This window comes from Nicotiana tomentosiformis, chromosome 2 (genome assembly GCF_000390325.3).
Source record: "Nicotiana tomentosiformis chromosome 2, ASM39032v3, whole genome shotgun sequence".
Lineage (NCBI taxonomy): Eukaryota > Viridiplantae > Streptophyta > Magnoliopsida > Solanales > Solanaceae > Nicotiana > Nicotiana tomentosiformis.
The window spans coordinates 144591973-144614090 of NC_090813.1; the positions used below are offsets into that span (position 1 = coordinate 144591973).

Here is a 22118-nt window from a genome sequence, read left to right on the forward strand (position 1 = left end):
GACAGGGCGGCGAATTGTAATCTTCCAGAGGGGATGAGGGCCTGGCGAACATTACTTGGTTCATTGAGTGCTGATAAAATCACTTGAAACTATTATTGGTTCCCTTCTGCTAGGATCATGCATATGTCGACGTATCGCTCGTTCTTTATACTCACGGGTTTCAGAGGCTTCCAACCCTACGCACCCCTACGTGTCATGCGCTAGCTAGGGAGAGAGCAAAAGAGGCCTCCGATTGAGGACATGCATCCATTTGTGTGGGAATTCAAGGGAGAGGAACTTCCAAGGGAGACATATGCACAAAAGGTTTGGTTCGGTAGTCGATTTTCTATCTTAGACGAGATGGAAGTTGATCGTGAACGTAGGGAGGTAAGTTTCGCATACCTTGAGTGGTTTCACAACCAGGCTATCCTAGAGCAAAGGCCATAAAGAGCCATACAGAACGCATTTGATTAGGAGGAAGAGATCAAGGCCAGAGTTAGAGAAATCGGAAGGGAAGTAGCACAAGAGTACCAATCCCGTATTGACATTTTACGAGAAGATAAGGGCATTCTGGAAAAAGCCATGGATATACAACGGGATGATTTACAGCGGGAAAAGGTTCAGTGGGCACAAGAGAGGCGAGCACTCAAAGCTCAATTTAGACAGAAAAAAGTGATCACTACCGCTCAACAACAAGAAGAAAGAGAAGCCCAGTTTAAGGTGGTCCGTGATCATGAGCGCAGAGGTTTTGCTCCATTAATCCAAGGTCTGAGGGATCAGATAGGGGGAGTTGAGTCAAACAAGGAGTGCCAGATCACGGAGTTTGAAATAGAAAGACACAACTACCAAAGTATGATCAATCTGTTGGAGGGAGAGTCACTAGAAATTCAGCGCCAAAGAGATATGGCCTTGGAGCGCGAGCACGATGCGCTGGATCTAGCTGAGACCCGCGGTCAGTGAAATCAAGAGTTGCATTTGGCTCAGGAATACATTAAGTGAAAGATCCTCGAGGTAGCCACATACAACTCCCGAGCATGCAGGAGTTGCCAGGGAATGACGCCTGAGAGGTTTGCAGAAGTATCATTGAACGTCTCCCATCACATATCTGCAGACCTAGAGAGGATATATCGCGATGTTGGGGGTCAACCACAGGAATAAGTGTTTTGATTATGGTGATGCCGTTTGATTCTCCTGCAGAAATCAGAGTCTCCTTTTACTTGGCCGTCCATTTTGATTGTTCATTTATTGTCATTGAGTCTGTAAGAGTCTTTTGGTGTGTTAAGTATTGTTGTTTTGTTTTTTATCTTAAAAAGTCTGTTCTTGTTTAGATGTTCGTCTTTTAGTAAAAAAAATTTTGGGTCTTGTATTAAAAATAAATAAATAATAGAAGTTGGAAATCAATGAAAAGATCGGGTTTCAGAAAAATTCGAAAATGGTCATATCCCTGAACTACGTAATGATCTGATTCATGCGGCGACATGATATGTAGGCAACCCACAAAAGGTTCGATCAAAATATTTTTCAATGATTCTAAGATTGAGGGATTAAAATGAGGCATGGGTGAAAAGAAAAAAGGGAGATAAGAAAATAAGAGCGTCAATAAGATGCAACCTAATAAGCCGGAATGAAACATGAAGCCTCCAAAAGCATGTTAGAAATAGTAAAAATGATAGAAGCATGTCATATTACGTGTGATTCATATCTATAAAATGCTTAACCCTAACACGTTTATTGCCTCTTATATAGTAAGCTTAAGGTGGTTGGTTTGTGATAAAACTGGAAATACATCATTACTTCACCATATCTAAGGGAATGATAGTAATGGCTAACGATGATGAGATCGAGCTAATCAGTGACGACCCCCAGTGTCAGTATGTTGAGCAAGAGTCGGAGGAAATAAGAAAATTGAGATAGCAATTGTCTAATGTATATCAACATTGGGTTTCTGGTCAGCCTCCACCCCGGGGTCCCTCAGAGGGAACTTCCACCGTACCCCTGGCTATTCAACCACCGCTCCATGCAACGAGTGATCACATTCTACCACCAGGGTATTTGCCAAAATACAGCCTCCATGCTGCTCCTAGTACCTCTAATGTGCGACCTCCAGTCGCACCAGTCAGGAACACTCCTCTAGTCGTGTCTGGCGCACCGGTATACACAATCCCGCCACCACCTCCTGTGACGAGGCCAAACAACGAGCCACCATCTCATGCTTATGATGGCCAATACTACTCTCCAAATATGGCTTTCGGGGTCTCGGCTCCATACAATCAGACTCCTCAGTATGAGTCACCAGTGGAAAATGAAAAGCCTGCCAAGATGGTTGAGCTGGATGAGATGGCCAGAAAAATGAAAAGTCTTGAACAGAACATAATGAACATACAGGGACTAAGTGGTCACAAAAGTGTTTCGTTCAGTGATTTATGCATGTTCCCTCACATCCATTTGCCACCACGGTTCAAGACCCCATAATTGAGAAGTATGATGGATATGGCGACCCTATCGCCCACTTGAAAAGGTACTGCAACCAGCTGAGGGGTGCAGGTGGAAAAGAAGAATTGTTGATGGCTTATTTTGGGGAAAGTCTTGTGGGAGTAGCCTCCGAATGATTCATTGACCAAGATATCTCTCACTGGCATGTTTGGGACGACATGGCCCAGGCTTTCGTCAAACAATTTCAATACAACATTGATACTGCGCCGGATCGCAATTCCCTATCCAATATGAAGAAAAGGCTGACTGAAAGCTTTAGGGAATATGTAATCAAGTGGAGGGAGCAAGCGGCTAGGGTTAAGCCACCCATGGATAACCATGAGTTGATAACTGTTTTTCTGGAGGCTCAAGAGCCTGATTACTTTCAGAACATGATGTCCGCGATGGGTAGACCTTTTACGGAAGCGATCAAAATCGGAGAGATGGTCGAAAATGGCCTCAAGAATGGCAGAATTATAAGTCAAGCTGCTCTCAAAGCCACCATCCAAGCTATCCAAAACGGGTCGGGAAGTTTGGCAAATAGAAAGAAGAGAAATGAAGGGTCCATGATGACTTCGGGATCCAGGGAAATTCAAAGAGGGGCATCGCACCCTTATGTGCAAGTTCAGCAGGGGAAATCCAGCTACCCTCAACATTATTATCCCCCACCAATTCCTCAGTACTCTATGGGCCCGCCACAATATACAGTGTTTAATGTTCAATCCTATGCTCAGCCTCCCAATCAACAGGTACGAGCACCAGCTCCAAGATTTCCCCGACCTCAGTAGCAAAATTTTCAGGCACCCTACAATGCTCGTCCTAGGCAAGATTATGGTCGAGAGTAGAGGCTGGTGGAAATATTTACTCCATTGGCTGAATCATACTCTAGTATGTTCTAGACGTTAAAGCAGATGGGCATGATTGGACCCATTGCTCCCCACCATATGCATCCCGATTCACATGGATTTCAAGCAAATGCTAGATGTGAATATCATTCAGGTGCCCCAGGGCATAGAACTGATGATTGTTGGACTCTAAAATGAACCATAGAAAGACTCATCGCAGAAAAGTTGGTTGTGGTAACAAATGGCGAAGACCCTCCTAATGCTACAAACAACCCACTGCCAGTACACAATGATGTTCATTTTGTGGGAATGATCGGCAGAGATCAAGAACACAAGCCGGTTGGCTGAGCAGAAATTACAGTGGAAACGATTCAAGAAGGAACAAGACTAGAAGTAAGTCCAAACCGAGATGTGCCGTTGATTGTGAAAAGCGCCCAGAGCTCAGGGAAGTCAACTTTATTTGTTCCAAAAATCTCGAGGTTGGAAGTTCGCTCCAATGTTTTAAGCCCAAAGTTGTATGTCCTTGGAGGTCACCCTATCACAAAGCAGAATCAGGGCGGTACGAAGGGTATAACAGAGCCGATCATAATCAAGCCTGCCATACAACCCCGTGTGATAAACACGAAAACCATTCCTTAGAACTACAACAAAGTTGTAGTAACCTACAAAGGCAAGGAAATCATAGAAGAAGTGTGGAAAACTGAAGGTTTGACTCGATCAGGGAGGTGTTACTCTCCAAAAGAGTTGAGGGAAGGCCAAGCAAATCAGAGAAGGCCAAATGCCAATAACGAAACCGGTCACGGAAGAAGAGGCGGAGGAGTTTTTGAAAAAGATAAAAGTTCAGGATTACTCAATCATTGACCAGTTGAGAAAGACTCCTACCCAAATCTCTCGGTTATCTTTGCTCATACACTCAGAGAACATCCCCGTGTACTAATCAAAATCCTAAACGAGGCACATGTCTCAGAGAAGACCACCGTGAATCAGTTAGAGAAGATGACCAACAAAGTTTTTAAGGTGAACAGAATCTCCTTTACTGATGATGAACTTCCCGAGGAGGGAGCCGTGCACAATAGGGCTTTGCACCTGTTTGTCAAATGTAAGGGAAATTATGTAAAGCGAGTCATGGTTGATGGAGGCTCGAGTGTAGATGTATGCCCTCTCTCTACCTTGCAAAGCATGAAGATCAACACAGACAGAATCCGACCCAGTAATATTCGCATCCAGGCTTTTGATGGCTCATCGAGAGATACCATTGGGGAGATCAACCTCACCATGACGATTGGGCCGGTTGATTTTGATATTGTCTTCCAAGTATTGGACATAGAAACTTCTTATAACTTTCTTCTTGGAAGGCCATAGATCCATGTGGCCCGAGCTGTGCCATCCACCTTGCATCAAATGCTCAAATTCGAACACGACAGGCAAGAAATTATTGTTCACGGAGAAGACGAGTCATCCATATAAAAAGACCCGTTAATTCCATGTATTGAGGTCAAGGAAAGATGTGAGTCTATTGTCTATCAGTCTTTCGAAGTGGTTGTTGTGGACCATGTTGAGGAAGGAAAGCCCATTCTGCATCCTCGTCTCTCCGCCACATCTGTAATGGTGGCTGCACTTATAATGAGGCAAGGTTATGAGCCAGGAAAAGGCTTAGGGGCATCATTGCAAGGAATTTCAGAACCCATTTCTCCGTTCAGTAACAAAGGTACTTTTTGTTTAGGCTTCAGGCCAACAAAAACATACGAAGACAAAGCCAAGCACCGCCAAAAGCATGGGTGGGTATTGCAGCAACCTATCTCTCACATTTTCCACACTTTTGTCAAGCCACGACTCAAAAGAGGGTCAAAATTCCTCGGCGCATGCAAACATTGAAGAAATTTGCCATAGCCTCAGCTGGATGTTTTCTGAAGTGAATATGATCCTGGCTAGTGAAGGCACTAGTCATGCCGATATGCAACTAATTGGCCCAGACACCATGCTCAACAACTGGGAAACAACTCATCTCCCCACAAGAAAGGAGTCTTGGTAGTTTGCTTTTGCAGCTTCTTTTTTGTACTTTGGTTTCTTTCAAGGTTGTAATCCAAACATTTCAGTATGATTGTTTTTGTTATTAACCCTTCTATCCTTTCAAATTTAATGAAATGCAGTTCAGTTTCGTATTAAGTTTTGTATCTTTTCCTTTTCCTAATTCCTGTCATTTTGTTTCAATTTCAGTTTTGTTAATGACGGCTTTAATAATATGACATGCATGCGGAATTCACGCCTAAATCTTAAAAAGCTGTCTAATTTTGAAATAATACATCAAGAGGTTGAGTATGATGAAGATGAGGCTGTTGAGGAAATAAAAAGAGAATTGGAACAATTTGAAGCAAGCCTAAGCCCAACCTCAATGAAACTGAGCCAACTAATATCGAAAGTTAGAAAGAAGTTAGAGAAACAAAAATAAGCATTCACACTGAACAAAAAACCAGAGATTCCTTGATTCAACTTTTATTTGAATACAGAGATGTGTTTGCTTGGTCTTATGATGATATGTCGGGTTTAAGTGCTGATCTAGTGGTTCATAAGCTTCCCACGTATCCTGATTTTCCACCAGTCCAATAAAAGCAACAAAAATTTAAAAAGGACATGGGTGACAAAATCAAAGAGGAAATAATGAAGCAACTAAGCGCCAATGTGGTCAGAGCTATCCAATACACCACCTGGGTGGAAAATGTTGTGCCTATACCAAAGAAGGATGGAAAAACTAGAGTCTGTGTTGACTACAGAGACCTGAACAAAGCAAGTCCGAAGGATAAAATTTCCTTTGCCAAATATCCACATTCTTGTAGATAATTGCGCAAAGCATGAGATACAGTCGTTCGTGGATTGCTATGCTGGGTACCATCAGATTCTAATGGATGAGGATGACGCATAAAAGACCGCTTTCACCACTCCATGGGGTACTTATTGTTACAGGGTCATGCCATTCGGTCGGAAGAATGCAGGAGCAACTTACATAAGGGTCGTGACTACCATATTCCACGACATGATGCACAAAGAGTTTGAAGTATATGTCGATGATGTCATCATAAAATCAAAGACACAGGCTGATCATGTGCGCGATTTGAAAAAGTCCTTTGAACGACTTCGAAGGTATGACCTTAAGCTTAATCCAGCCAAGTGTGCATTTGGGGTTCCATCTAGGAAACTCCTCGGATTTATAGTCAGCCGGAGAGGCATCAAATTGGATCCATCTAAGATAAAGTCCATTCGAGCTCTGCCACCCCCGAAGAACAAAAAAGAAGTCATGAGTTTACTCGGGAGATTGAACTACATCAATAGGTTCATTGCTTAGCTCACAACCACATGCGAGCCCATCTTTGAGTTGCTGAAAAAGGATGTTGCTATCAAGTGGACAGACGATTTCCAAAATGCTATTGACATGATCAAAGATTATCTACCAAAACCCCTTGTACTGGTCCCACCTGAAACTGGTAGGCCTTTGTTTTTATATCTATCGGTGATGGATAATTCCTTTGGATGCGTTCTGGGGCAACATAATGCAACAGGCAAAAAGGAACATGCAATCTATTATTTCAGCAAGAAGTTCACCAATTATGAGGTTAAGTACACCCTTTTAGAAAGGACATGTTGTGCCTTGACTTGGGTCCCTCAGAAGTTGAGACATTATCTTTTGGCCTACACTACTTACCTTATATCCAGAATGGATCCTCTGAAGTATATCTTCCAAAAGCCAAAGCCCACTAGCAGGCTCGCAAAATGGCAAATCCTGCTCACAGAGTTCGATATCGTCTATGTCATTTGCACCGTGATGAAAGCACAGGCTTTTGCCGATCATTTTGTAGAGAATCCAGTTGATGATGAGTACATGCCACTTACCGCATACTTCCCAGACGAAGAGGTCAACTCAATAGAGGAAGTAGTTCCAGACGACAACCCTGGGCGAATGGGAGACTCAAGACATCAAGCTTATTCCATATAGACAATGTGTGCAAGACTTGAACAAAAAATTCAAATCCATCGAGTTCAGGTACATTCCCAGGTTTCACAACGAGCTAGCCTATGCTTTTGCTACTTTAGCCTCAATGCTCCCTTATCCGGGTAACACTCATATCGATCCACTAGAAATCTAAGTACGGAATCAACACGGTTACTGCAATATAATTGAGACAGAACCAGATGCTGAACCATAGTATCATGACATAAAATGATTCCTGAAAACAAGAGAATACCCAGAGCATGCCAAGGGATATCAAAAAAGAACTATAAGGCGGCTTGCTGGCGGTTTCTTCCTGATTGGGGAAATTTTGTACAAAAGGACCCCAGATTTGAACTTGTTGAGATGTGTAGATGCCATAAAAGCTTAGCGGATCATGAGTGAAGTGCTTTCGGGGGTATGCGGACCTCACATGAATGGATATTTTTTGGCGAAGAAGATTCTGCGGGCAGGGTATTATTGGCTTACAATGGAACGAGATTGCTTCAGTTTTGTTCGCAATTGTCACCAATGCCAGATTCATGGTGACCTGATTCACTCGCCTCCTTCGGAATTGCATCCCATGTCCTCTCCTTGGCCTTTCGTTGCTTGGGGAATGGATGTTATTGGGCCAATCGAGCCAAAGGCTTCAAATAGGCATAAATTCATTTTGGTTACAATTGATTACTTCACCAAGTGGGTGGAGGCCGTCACTTTCAAAGCAGTCACGAAGAAAGGAGTGGTAGACTTTGTTCATTCCAACATCATCTGTCGCTTTGGTATTCCAAAAACCATTATCACTGACAATGCAGCCAATCTAAATAGTCATTTGATGAAGGAGGTATGCGAGCAATTTAAAATTGTGCATCGCCATTCTACCCCTTACCGTCCAAAAGCCAATGGAGCCATCGAAGCAGCAAACAAGAACATCAAGAAGATTCTTAGAAAGATGATCCAAGGTTCTAGACAATGGCATGAAAAGCTACCTTTTGCTCTTTTGGGATACCGCACGACTACTCGCACATCTGTTGGTGCAACTCCTTATCTGCTGGTATACGGAACGGAAGCTGTAATACCGGCCGAAGTCAAAATTCCCTCCCTCCGGATCGTTGTGGAATCGGAGATTGAAGATACAAAATGGGTAAAGACCCATTTGGAACAACTGATGCTGATTGATGAAAAATGACTAGCAGCAATATGTTTCGGCCAATTATACCAGCAAAGAATGGCACGCGCTTACAATAAGAAAGTGCATCCACGACACTTTGAGGTAGGCCAACTCATTTTGAAACGCATTCTTCCACACCAAGTAGAAGCTAAAGGAAAGTTCGCCATGAACTGGCAAGGACCCTACATCATCAAGAAAGTGTTATCAAAAGGGGCCTTACACTTGATAGATGAAGAAGGACGGGTACCAGACATGATGATTAACGCAGATGCAGTCAAAAGATATTATGTTTGATATATACCCACTGCAGAACTTTCACGCATTATTTTCTCAAATCGAGATGACGAAGGCTATTATTGGTCTCTATCCCAAATAGGTGTCACCCTTTTGTTAACCCTTTGAGCCGTATTTATCTTCTTCGTTTTCCCTCTTTTGGAACTCGTGTACTAAAAAAATAAATCATACAACAAACCTTTTGAGTACATCCGACCTGATTCCAAAAGGATACGTAGGCAACCTTACCCTGGGTTCGGTCCCATCACAACAAAAAACCATATTCCCAATACTCCAAAACTGAGGCAGAAGTTTGTTTTATTTTATGGTTTTTCCTATAAAAATGTCTACAAAAGTTGTAATTTAGTTCAAGGTTCTTTTTTCCTTTTCCCTATTAGGAACTTCTGATCGATCTTTGAGAATGTTTGAAGTCCCGATGCCAAGAGCATTGGGCAACCTTCCGCATGCAGTATCTTAGTCTAAAAAAAAGAAAAAAGAAATGAGAGAGTCTTATCGGTGAAAACCCGTATAGGCACTGTAAGGCGATGATGAGAAGAGAAATGAGAGAGTCTTATTGGTGAAAACCCAGGTGGGCACCATAAGGCGACGATGAGTAGAGAAATGAGAGAGGTTAGTTAGCGAAAACCTGCAAAGGGCGCTACTAGCCGAATGAGGGTCTTCGATGCTTCGGCGTGAGCACAACCAAGACAGTTTCAAGATGAACATTTGTGACAGATTTTGAGAATAAGATAGCACAGACGGATCAGATGTCCAGTCCAGAATGTATGTCATGATGTATTGAAGTCGGCACATGCCTCCAGGTAAGTCTCCATATTCCTCTCCCCGAAAGGGACACCTTTTTGTTTAGACACAATTCTTTTTTTTTACTTTCAATTGCTCTTCTGTTTTTCCCATAATTTCTTTTTGATTCCCTTTCGGTCTAATCTTGCATCAAAATCAAAGAAAATAAATGACTGCAAAACTGGCTATAGTTTCCTCGTAATACCAAGCACAATTTGGAGCATATACGGAATTGACGAAGGCAGGAATCCATTTGTGATCTCTTTTGATAAGGCGGACAAAGTGTCTCAAAGAAACTGAAAAGGTCGCCTAAGCAAGACTTGCTTTATGGGAAAAGTTGATAAGCACTACAAACACAAATTGGTTCTGGTTGCAAGACAACTAAGTGAGATTTTAAAGGAAAATTGCCTTGTCTTAGGGACAAGGATTAGCGGTACCATGGACATCTGGGTATGAAACAACCCGGGGAAACGTCAGAAAGACAATGTCTCCAAAAAGCGATACAGAGTATCCGAGCACCTCGGTACCACACTGACAAAATCAGTTCTTCGACAGCGGAGTGGCCGTGAATTCAAACTACTCAGGGCATCAAGACCACAAACCGACCACCACTTTAAAAACTCATAATTGTTTCTTTGTTTAAGGCAGGATCAAAGCAGTGCAGAATGGCAATTCTCAAAGGACGAATGTCACCAAACCTAAGCTCCTTAAAATCTTTATTTTTCTTTTTATTTGCAGCATGCATCACTACTGTTCATACCTCCCATTTTCGTAGCTTAACCCAAGTAGAACCTTTTCGCCTAGGGGGGTTCCAACTCATAGTTCCTGGTTGAAGTATTCTTCGCTCAGGATGTTTTACGTAGCTTAATTCAGGTAGAACCTTTTTGCCTAAGAGGATCCAGCTCATATTTTTGGGTAGAAGTACTGTTCGCTCTGGATGTTTAACATAGCTTAACTCAGGTAGAACACTTTTGCCTAGGGGGATCTAGCTCATAGTTCTGGGTTGAAGTACTCTTCGCTCAGGTTGTTATATGTAGCTTAACCCAGGTAGAACCTTTTCACCTAGGGGGATTCAGCTCATAGTTCCGGGTAGAATTACTCTTCGCTCAGGTCTTTATACACAGCTTAACTCAGGTAGAACCTTTTTCGCCTAGGGGGATCCAGCTCTTATTTTCGGGGAGAAGTACTCTTCGCCCAGACTTATTTTTCGTAGCTTAACCCAAGTAGAACCCTTTTCGCCTAGGGGGATCAAACTCATAGTTCCAGGTAGAAGTACTCTTTGCTTAGGTTGTTTTACAGTAGCTTAACTTAGGTAGAACCATTTCGCCTAGGGGATCCAGCTCATAGTTTCGGGCAGAAGTACTCTTCGCTCAGGTTGATTTTTTTTTTAGTTTAACCTAGGTAGAACCTTTTCGCCTAGGGGGATCCAGCTCATATTTCTGGGTAGAAGTACTCTTTGCCCAGGTTTGCTTTTCGTAGTTTAACCCAGGTAGAACCTTTTCGCCCAGGGGATTCAGCATCTTTCCAGTAATACAGGGCACCAACCCCTAGTTATATTTCCTTTTCAGTAATACAGGGCGCCAACCCCTGGTTACATTTCAGTAGTACAGGGCACCAACCACTGGTTACATTTCCTTTTCAGTAATACAGGGCGTCAACCCCTGGTTACATTTCCTTTTCAGTAATACAGGGTGCCAACCCCTGGTTACACTCCTTTTAGTAATACAGGGTGCCAACCCCTGGTTACATTCCTTTAAGTAATACAGGGTACCAACCTCTAGTTACATTCCTTCTCAGTAAAATAGGGTACCAACCCCTAGTTACACTTCTTTCAATAATACATGGTGTCAACCCCTGGTTACACTCCTTTATATAATACAGGGTACCAATCCCTAGTTACACTCCTTTCGGTAATACAGGGAACCAACCCCTGGTTACATTCCTCTTTAGTAATACAGGGTACCAACCCCTAGTTACATTCCTTTTGGTAATACAGGGTACCAAACCCTGGTTATGCTCATTTCGATAATACAGGGTACTAACCCATGGTTACATTCCTTTCGATAATATAGGGTACCAACCCCTAGTTACATTCCTCTTTAGTAATACAGGGTACCAACTCCTGGTTACATTCCTTTTAGTAATACAGGGTACCAACCCATGGTTACATTCCTTCTCAGTAATATAGGGTGCCAACCCCTGGTTACACTCCTTTCAGTAATACAGGGTACCAACCCCTCGTTACACTCCTTTCAGTAATACAGAGTGCCAGAAACTGGTTATACTCCTTTCAGTAATATAGGATGCCAACCCCTAGTTACACTCCTTTCGGTAATACAAGGTACCGACCCCTGGTTACATTCCTCTTTAGTAATACAGGGTATCAACCCCTGGTTACATTCCTTTTAGTAATACAGGGTACCAACTCCTGGTTACATTCTTTCTTAGTAATACAGGGTGCCAACCCCTGGTTACACTTCTTTCAGTAATATACGGTACTAACCCCTGGTTACATTCCTCTTTAGTAATACAGGGTACTAACCCCTGGTTACATTCCTTTCGGTAATACAAGGTACTAACCTCTGGTTACGCTTCTTTCGATAATACAGGGTATCAACCCCTGGTTACATTCTTTTCGGTAATATAGGGTGTCAACCCTTGGTTACGTTCCTTTCCAGTAATAGGGGGTGCCAAACCCTGGTTACGTTCCCTTTCTGTAATACAGGGTACCATCCTCTAATTCTATTTTCTTTGGTAACATAAGGTACTACCCCTCGTGGTTGCATATCCTCATATAGTTAGTTTATACTACTCTCGTTGTCTTCATTTCAACAAATTAGATACTTTATAGCTTTATCTAACTCACAAATTTTCCTAGTGCCAAACTAGGGCAAAAAAATTTTGTTCGTTTTGTTCATCTTTGATGGCTTTGCAGGCCCCGCCACATAGCACAAGTGATGATTAAAGCTTGCAGTTTCAACTTTCTAATCAAAAGAAAGAAGTCATTCGGTCACAAGATAGTTGGAGTTAGCTTGGATAATGTGTCAGCAGCCCAACTTCTCAAGTGTCATTTTCTCGAATTCTGATCCGGAAAACAAGCAATCGAGAATGAGCCTTAATCTTTTCTTCAAAGAGCATCAAGATCCAATCTAAGGTCAACACAGGCGAGAAGGTCAAAAATCAAGATTTGACTCCGCAAGACACGTAGATAGGAATTTTGTAACTCTTAGCTTGCAGGCATATGTAGTTCTCTCTCTTTTCTTTTGATGTAAGAAGCAAGTAACGGTAACAACAACAGCAATAGCAGTAACAGTAGTCTTAACTCCACTCTTCGGTAGTCCCAGCTATCAAACTTTTCCAGAACTACACTGACCTGATTCTTTTATAGCCAAGGATATGTAGGCAACCTCAGAAGTAAGGTTCGGTAATTCATTTCAAAAAATGCTTCCATTGGAGTGATATATGAGTTGTTTCGCCATGGCATTCACTTTTTTCGCACGAAAAGTCTTCATGTTCTCGAGCAAAGAGGGGCAGCTGTAAATGCCCATTTTTGTCACATTTTCTTCTTTTTATTTGGTGTTATTTGGATTTAATTAGTCTAGTTTGTTAAAGGGGTTTAAGAGATTGGATTAATGCCTATTTCAAATGAGTTATGAACAAATCAGGCCCAATTTATGAGCCCAATTCAGTCATACCCGGTCCATTAGGTGACTGGCCAAGAAAGAGCTCAAAACGTGTAGTTTTACCTTGAAACTACGTCGTTTCACTTAATGAATTCAAGACTTAATCTCAACCATTGATCACCTTTTGATCCAACGGCCCGTATCTATCCCCCACCCTAGGTATTTAAGGCCTAAAATCCTAAATAATTTGCCCCATTTCCCTTATTACTATCCCTCTTTCTTCTTCCCTCTCTCTCTCTCTCTCTCTCTCTCTCTCTCTCTCTCCCTCTCTCTGCGACCACCACTCCCCACTGTGCACCACCGCCGGAAATCGCCCACCGGCGGCGGACGACCTCCATTCGGCCTCATCCTTTCACCATCCCCTCGTCTCCTCCTCCTCTTTCCATATCTCCAACCTAAATCCCCGAAATCCTCACCAATCTCCTTAAATCTAAGAAAATCTGAAACCCTAGCTGCTGCCTACCACTTCTAAATCCCGTAAAATCACACCACCCGCCTCCTTTTCTCCATTCCATGCCCCAAAACCTTCAAACCCCCCAAAACTTCCCTCCACCGCCGACTTGACAAACCCACAGCCGCCTCACGTGCACGACCACCCCACTGCCGTCCATCACCACTGCCTCACCACCTACACCAACCTCTATGACTCGTTTTCTGTCATTTGCACGACCCCACAACTCTATTTTCTCCTTGACATAATTGGAATTAATTTCGGTATGCCGGACTTTCTTTTTCCGACATTAAGAAAACAGTGCTCAAGGAGTCGATTCACTGCAGTTCATGTCGTCTTTGAGATTTGAGGGCAGCCGTATGGATCGCTCGGTACAACACCTATCTCTTGTTTCCTTTTTAATTTTTTCTGTATCATTGAAGTTAGTTTAGGCCTAGGTTTAGCTTAAAATATTTTCTGTTTGTTTCTTATTCATGATGATCTTTTAGTGTGTGTATCTTCTTTGAATGAAATAGTTTAGATATCTTAGCCAAAAACAGTAGCTCAATTGCTCAATGAACCTTATTTAGTTCGTGTTTGTGATTTAGTAGTCTGGTATATAGTATGGTGTTCTGATTAGCTGCTCATAATGATCGTTTAGTTGATGAGTTTGTATTTGTTTAGTTTAAGTTAGTGACTCATTGATCTTGATTGATTGTTGGTTGCATAAATCAAATTGATTTAGCCTAGTTAGTTTGAGTATTAGTTACAATGAAAGTTGCTTATATTTTGACAGCCCATAGTTGTTTAAGTTTGATTTGTGTTAAGCAAGTAGTTTGGTGCTGATGGTTTAAAGCTGAAATTTAGGTAGTTTTATCACAAAATAGGGTACTAGTAGCCTACTTTTTACTAGTAGGGTGGATGAAATAATATTTTTTCTCCTTGCTTCTCACATAGCAGATTTTCAGGCTGTCTTTTCACCTTTTGGATAGATTTTGAACAGTGTTTAGCACACAAAGTCAGTCCTTTTTTGACAGACTTTTGGTGAACCAAAATCTGTCCAAAAAGTGACTTTATTTGCCTATTTAAGGGGCTGCTCTTTGCTCACTTTAGAAGATCGATCACACATTTGTTGAACATCAACTTATACACTCTAAAGAGAACACAAAACTAGAGAGTTTTTTTAGGGAATTTCCTGAGAGCAAAACTTACTAAAATATAAAGTTTTGGAGTCGTTTTTGGTTTCTTTCTCCTTTGGAAGTTGCTGAGTTTCTGGGTTTGATTACTGCTTGGTTTTTCACTGTTTTTACTGCCGTTGCTGTTTCATTTGGCTGGAGTTTGGCTTGCTGGTTCCCTGCTCGGCTGTTTTTCTTCTATTTTCTGCCAACTAGGTATTTTTCCAACTCTATAGTTTAGTTCTTAGTTGCATAAAGTTAGGGCGACATTGTATTGATGTGTTATAACTGTTTTCTTTACATTTGTGTTGATCTTTTGCTCATAAATGGATGAATGAATGATCAACTTCATGAATATGTGCTCCGTTTCTCTTTTAAGTTTCAGTTTTCCTAAACTCAAAAGTTGTGCATTATTGTTTCAGTTACTAGAAGCTATGGTGACAAATTTATGGCATAGTTTAGTTGAGGAGCAAGTAAATGTAAGATACATTTGAAATCCTCCGATAGTCGAAAGCTTAGAGAAATGTTAAGAGTTTAAGTCGAAGATTTGTGTATGGTGGAGTTCAAGCTTAAGAGCAGTTGTATTGAAATTCTTTGGTCCAAGTTTCTTCTTTTTGTGACTATAAAATTGTACTAGTTTGTTCTAGTTTTCTTTTAGTGATTTTTCTTTAAGGTTGACATAACCTTTGTTCCCCTACATTTTCATTTGTACTGCCAGAGTTTTGTGCAAATTAAGTTCCAATACATGTAGTGTTTAAGTAGATAAAGCATTTTTTTTATTTTTTTTATTTGTTCTTTAGTTCAAATATAAGAATGGATATTTAGAAGTTCCTCCTTCGTTTTAATGTCTTTAAAAGGTTGTTAAAAACATGTTTTAGCTTGAAAAGTTATGTATCATTGTTGAGTTAGTATTCATGTTAGAGTTAGTATAAGAATGGATATTTAGAAGTTCCTCCTTCGTTTTAATGTCTTTAAAAGGTTGTTAAAAACATGTTTTAGCTTGAAAAGTTGTGTATCATTGTTGAGTTAGTATTCATGTTAGAGTGAATTGGGTAGTAAAATTAAGTTTGTTTAGAACGAATACTCTTCTATATATATTTTAAGGAATTCCGGGTCGGATAGTAAGTTATCAAGTTAAGCTTTTACATGTGACTTCTAAATGTTTATATGATAAACTAAAAAATATCTTCTTTCTTGTCTTAATTTGTCTTAGTAAATACAAATGTTTAAGTTTAGAAAGATAAGGTATTGGATTGTTAAGCAGTATGGGTTTTGGGGTTTGGTTCAAGAAATCACTTACGGGCTAAATAATTTCTAGCAGCTCAACACCAATAAAATCCAACAACTGATCCATTTTTTTTAATAACATAGCTGCCTCATTCTTTATTAAATCAATGGCTGGCCCATGGCCAAAGTGGCCCAAAACGAGCCAGCAGTTCAAATCCCCAAATAGCTGGCACATTCCCTTTTAAATTGGCCAATACTAATAAAAGTAGGCCTATTTTTGGTAAGAAGGTGCCCACTCTTTAAAATAACAAGTTGGACCAACTTTTATATTTCTATTTAATTGAATAGCCTCAATAAAAGTCAGATTTTTATTTCATTAAATAACGTTATAACTTAGTCTCTTTTGTAATTAATTTAAACGCTAGGCAATTAGTATGCGCACTTTGACTTCACGGAACCGCTTGCGTAGCGTGATGTTTAACATTCAATAAATTAGTAAAATAACCTCATACCATACTCATTAGTTTTAGTTAATCCTTTGCTAAAATTGCGAATTCGCTTGCGTAGAGGGATAAGTGACTTTTAATAATTTTTAAAAAAATAATAATTTTCTCAAATGTAATAATTTTTCAAAAGTATTACAAATAATTGATTGTCATAATTTCGGATTCGCGTGCGAACCGCAATTATGATAAGTTAATTAATTTTATTATTCGATTACGCATTCGCTTGCGTAGCGTGGTTATGCTAACGTAATATTATCCAAATTATTTTGTTTAATAATTCTAATAATCAAGAGATAAAAGCGGATAGGTAAAACATGAAAGTCATATAAATCACAGCTTGTCCAAAATTAATTCAAGCCAAGTTTTAAGTCAATAAAGCGACCGTTCTAGAACCACGGAACTCGGGGAATGCCTTACACCTTTTCTCCGGTCAACAGAATTTCTTACCCGAACTTTATTTTTGCGGACCGATAAAAATAGAGTCAAACCTTCCGTTGATTAGGGATTTAAATAAAAGGTGACTTGGAACACCGAAAAATAAATTTCAAGTGGCAACTCTGTAAATGAAGTAATCCCTACTCAAATTTATCACTTTAATTGGATAAACTCTTTAACCCACAATCCATAACACATTATCTTTTTGTGGGGTAGAAAAGGGGTGTGACAGCTCTGGCGACACTGCCGGGGATAACCAGAATTCAAGCTTGCACATGTTGACTTTTTATTTTGTTTTATTAATTTTGTATATATTGCGATTTATTTGTGCCTAATGTGCTACCTGTTCGCTTTTTACCGCTTTGATATTGTAGAACTGTACATATAAACTGTCTTCTCACGCACCCCCTCTGAGTCTTCTTGAAAATAAAAATTGGGCATTTGCTTGACATAGCCCGCTTTCTTTGAGATAGCCGAGGTGCTTGTCACCCGATAAAGGATTTTTAGTCGCACATGTTTTAGGCGGGGAGCACCACCAGCTAAGCCGAAAAGCAATGCTACCGGTACGCTGACCCTCCTCGGCTCAAGTTGTCAGCTCGAGTAAGCCAATCTAGATACCTTCTCTAATAGGATTTAAACCTAGAAGAACAAACCTCATGCCGGATATCCCTAGTAGGTTCGCTTTATTTGCATCACATGCATTTGACTTAGTGAAGCTCAGCACAGGGGTCGGGTTCATATAAGACATGTATCCTCTTTGAGACCATCATGTTCACTTATGTGCTACTTCTTACATCATTTGGAAGGCTTGCTTGCATTGTTGATCGTCTTTAGAAAATTAGTTGGGCTGAATAATAATAAAAAATAATAATATATAAATATAAATAATAATAAAAAAAAATCATTCTCCTAGTTTAGTACAAATAATCCTTTTTTTAATGAGATTTTTGTAGTAGTCTTACGTGAGGTGTAAAAATTAATTTTCATAAAAATCAAAAGAGAAAAATACCCGATTTTATCAAACTACGCAGGTTTGATTCTCACCGGATGTGAGATACGTAGGCAACCTCCATCGGATTCAACCCACATTTTTCAAAAAAAAAAGAAGCTATTTTTGTCACCTTTTACTATTTTGTTTCTCGTATTCCGGCTGTTTTGCCAAGACAACCTTTGAACCTCCCTCGGGAGTACCGAAGGGCCGTTTTCGTAAAAAAAACCTTTTAATTTATTTTGTCTACTTTTTATCATTTTGTCCCTATATTTGGCCCTTTTTGCCGAGACATCCTTTAAGCCTTCCGTGGAAGTATCAGAGGGTTATTTTCGTAATAATAGCCATTTTCTACTTTTATCATTTCACCTTTTGTGTTGGCTAATTTCAAAAAACAAATCGAGCCTTAATCATTTTTTATCTTTTGCATATAGTTTAGGTAAGTCATGACCCCCTTTTGTCTTATTCTTAGGTTCACCATGAATTCTCCACAAAGAAGCAATCAGAAAAGGGTAAGGGACGAGACACCTCCTATGTTCTTGATCAGAGATAAGACCTCGAGTATTCTCTGTAATTGGTGGCTTGGGTTTGCTACATGGGAACAGAATCAAGTATTTAAGCACCTCAGGTTCCTCCCAAACATCATGGGAATTAAGCCTAAAAGAGATTCAATCGAGTCCCTAGTGGGTTTTTGGGACCCCGCAAACAATGTCTTCAGGTTCAAAGATTGTGAAATGACGCCTACATTGGAAGAATTAGGGGGGTTTACCGGATTGGGGAGAGACCTTCGTGGAAAAAAGCCTGATGCTCCGAGAAAAGTTGGTGTGAACAACGTTTTGAAAAGGTTATGCCTCCGTCGAATTCCAATGGGTTGCTTGGACAAAGTTTGTGTTCCGCTGGAATATTGTTATGATAGATTTGGGGACGAGAAAGGGTTTGAGAACTTCTCGGGCACAGAATTCGTCAACCAATTGAGTTACGATGCATGGAGGGAGTTGAGAATCTTCGCGTTCATGATATAATTTCTGGGGACCATGGTTTTTCCAGAGCGTGGTGGGCGTATTAGAATTTGATTGGCTGCGGTAGTCTCGTATTTGCAAAGTAGCGAGGATCATACCATTCTTCCAATGATTCTAGGAGATATTTTTTGAGCTTTGACCTGTTGTCATGAGGGTAAAGATTACTTCGAGGGATGCAACATTCTGCTGCAGATGTGGTTCATAGAGAACCTTTATCATCATCCAATAGTAGTAAATTTCAGTGATAATTGGCTAAATTCCATTGGATATCTCCCGGACAGGGCGGCGAATTGTAATCTTCCAGAGGGGATGAGGGCCTGGCGAACATTACTTGGTTCATTGAGTGCTGATAAAATCACTTGAAACTATTATTGGTTCCCTTCTGTTAGGATCATGCATATGTCGACGTATCGCTCGTTCTTTATACTTACGGGTTTCAGAGGCTTCCAACCCTACGCACCCCTACATGTCATGCGCTAGCTAGGGAGAGAGCAAAAGAGGCCTCCGATTGAGGACATGCATCCATTTGTGTGGGAATTCAAGGGAAAGGAACTTCCAAGGGAGACATATGCACAAAAGGTTTGGTTCGGTAGTCGATTTTCTAACTTAGACGAAATGGAAGTTGATCGTGAACGTAGGGAGGTAAGTTTCGCATACCTTGAGTGGTTTCACAACCAGGCTATCCTAGAGCAAAGGCCATAAAGAGCCATACAGAACGCATTTGATTAGGAGGAAGAGATCAAGGCCAGAGTTAGAGAAATCGGAAGGGAAGTAGCACAAGAGTACCAATCCCGTATTGACATTTTACGAGAAGATAAGGGCATTCTGGAAAAAGCCATGGATATACAACGGGATGATTTACAGCGGGAAAAGGTTCAGTGGGCACAAGAGAGGCGAGCACTCAAAGCTCAATTTAGACAGAAAAAAGTGATCACTACCGCTCAACAACAAGAAGAAAGAGAAGCCCAGTTTAAGGTGGTCCGTGATCATGAGCGCAGAGGTTTTGCTCCATTAATCCAAGGTCTGAGGGATCAGATAGGGGGAGTTGAGTCAAACAAGGAGTGCCAGATCACGGAGTTTGAAATAGAAAGACACAACTACCAAAGTATGATCAATCTGTTGGAGGGAGAGTCACTAGAAATTCAGCGCCAAAGAGATATGGCCTTGGAGCGCGAGCACGATGCGCTGGATCTAGCTGAGACCCGCGGTCAGTGAAATCAAGAGTTGCATTTGGCTCAGGAATACATTAAGTGAAAGATCCTCGAGGTAGCCACATACAACTCCCGAGCATGCAGGAGTTGCCAGGGAATGACGCCTGAGAGGTTTGCAGAAGTATCATTGAACGTCTCCCATCACATATCTGCAGACCTAGAGAGGATATATCGCGATGTTGGGGGTCAACCACAGGAATAAGTGTTTTGATTATGGTGATGCCGTTTGATTCTCCTGCAGAAATCAGAGTCTCCTTTTACTTGGCCGTCCATTTTGATTGTTCATTTATTGTCATTGAGTCTGTAAGAGTCTTTTGGTGTGTTAAGTATTGTTGTTTTGTTTTTTATCTTAAAAAGTCTGTTCTTGTTTAGATGTTCGTCTTTTAGTAAATTTTTTTTTGGGTCTTGTATTAAAAATAAATAAATAATAGAAGTTGGAAATCAATGAAAAGATCGGGTTTCAGAAAAATTCGAAAATGGTCATATCCCTGAACTACGTAATGATCTGATTCATGCGGCGACATGATATGTAGGCAACCCACAAAAGGTTCGATCAAAATATTTTTCAATGATTCTAAGATTGAGGGATTAAAATGAGGCATGGGTGAAAAGAAAAAAGGGAGATAAGAAAATAAGAGCGTCAATAAGATGCAACCTAATAAGCCGGAATGAAACATGAAGCCTCCAAAAGCATGTTAGAAATAGTAAAAATGATAGAAGCATGTCATATTACGTGTGATTCATATCTATAAAATGCTTAACCCTAACACGTTTATTGCCTCTTATATAGTAAGCTTAAGGTGGTTGGTTTGTGATAAAACTGGAAATACATCATTACTTCACCATATCTAAGGGAATGATAGTAATGGCTAACGATGATGAGATCGAGCTAATCAGTGACGACCCCCAGTGTCAGTATGTTGAGCAAGAGTCGGAGGAAATAAGAAAATTGAGATAGCAATTGTCTAATGTATATCAACATTGGGTTTCTGGTCAGCCTCCACCCCGGGGTCCCTCAGAGGGAACTTCCACCGTACCCCTGGCTATTCAACCACCGCTCCATGCAACGAGTGATCACATTCTACCACCAGGGTATTTGCCAAAATACAGCCTCCATGCTGCTCCTAGTACCTCTAATGTGCGACCTCCAGTCGCACCAGTCAGGAACACTCCTCTAGTCGTGTCTGGCGCACCGGTATACACAATCCCGCCACCACCTCCTGTGACGAGGCCAAACAACGAGCCACCATCTCATGCTTATGATGGCCAATACTACTCTCCAAATATGGCTTTCGGGGTCTCGGCTCCATACAATCAGACTCCTCAGTATGAGTCACCAGTGGAAAATGAAAAGCCTGCCAAGATGGTTGAGCTGGATGAGATGGCCAGAAAAATGAAAAGTCTTGAACAGAACATAATGAACATACAGGGACTAAGTGGTCACAAAAGTGTTTCGTTCAGTGATTTATGCATGTTCCCTCACATCCATTTGCCACCACGGTTCAAGACCCCATAATTGAGAAGTATGATGGATATGGCGACCCTATCGCCCACTTGAAAAGGTACTGCAACCAGCTGAGGGGTGCAGGTGGAAAAGAAGAATTGTTGATGGCTTATTTTGGGGAAAGTCTTGTGGGAGTAGCCTCCGAATGATTCATTGACCAAGATATCTCTCACTGGCATGTTTGGGACGACATGGCCCAGGCTTTCGTCAAACAATTTCAATACAACATTGATACTGCGCCGGATCGCAATTCCCTATCCAATATGAAGAAAAGGCTGACTGAAAGCTTTAGGGAATATGTAATCAAGTGGAGGGAGCAAGCGGCTAGGGTTAAGCCACCCATGGATAACCATGAGTTGATAACTGTTTTTCTGGAGGCTCAAGAGCCTGATTACTTTCAGAACATGATGTCCGCGATGG

At 41.0% G+C, this 22118-nt stretch overlaps 1 protein-coding gene across 1 annotated transcript; it reads left to right on the forward strand.

Annotated features, from left to right (window-relative positions):
- Window positions 1-19499: 19499 nt before the first annotated feature.
- LOC138905787 (uncharacterized) lies at window positions 19500-21710 on the forward strand. Its single transcript, XM_070194305.1, has 4 exons — window positions 19500-19625; window positions 19713-20190; window positions 20436-20497; window positions 21192-21710. Exons 1-4 carry the CDS (start codon window positions 19500-19502, stop codon window positions 21708-21710), a joined length of 1185 nt encoding a protein of 394 aa, XP_070050406.1.
- Window positions 21711-22118: the final 408 nt, after the last annotated feature.

Coding starts and splice junctions, on each gene's coding strand:
- LOC138905787 (XM_070194305.1), top strand. CDS start 19,500: ATGCATCCATTTGTGTGGGAATTCAAGGGAAAGGAACTTCCAAGGGAG. Junction 20,191..20,435: donor GGATCTAGCTGAGACCCGCG/GTCAGTGAAATC, acceptor ATTCTCCTGCAG/AAATCAGAGTCTCCTTTTAC. Junction 20,498..21,191: donor CATTTATTGTCATTGAGTCT/GTAAGAGTCTTT, acceptor GTTTCTGGTCAG/CCTCCACCCCGGGGTCCCTC.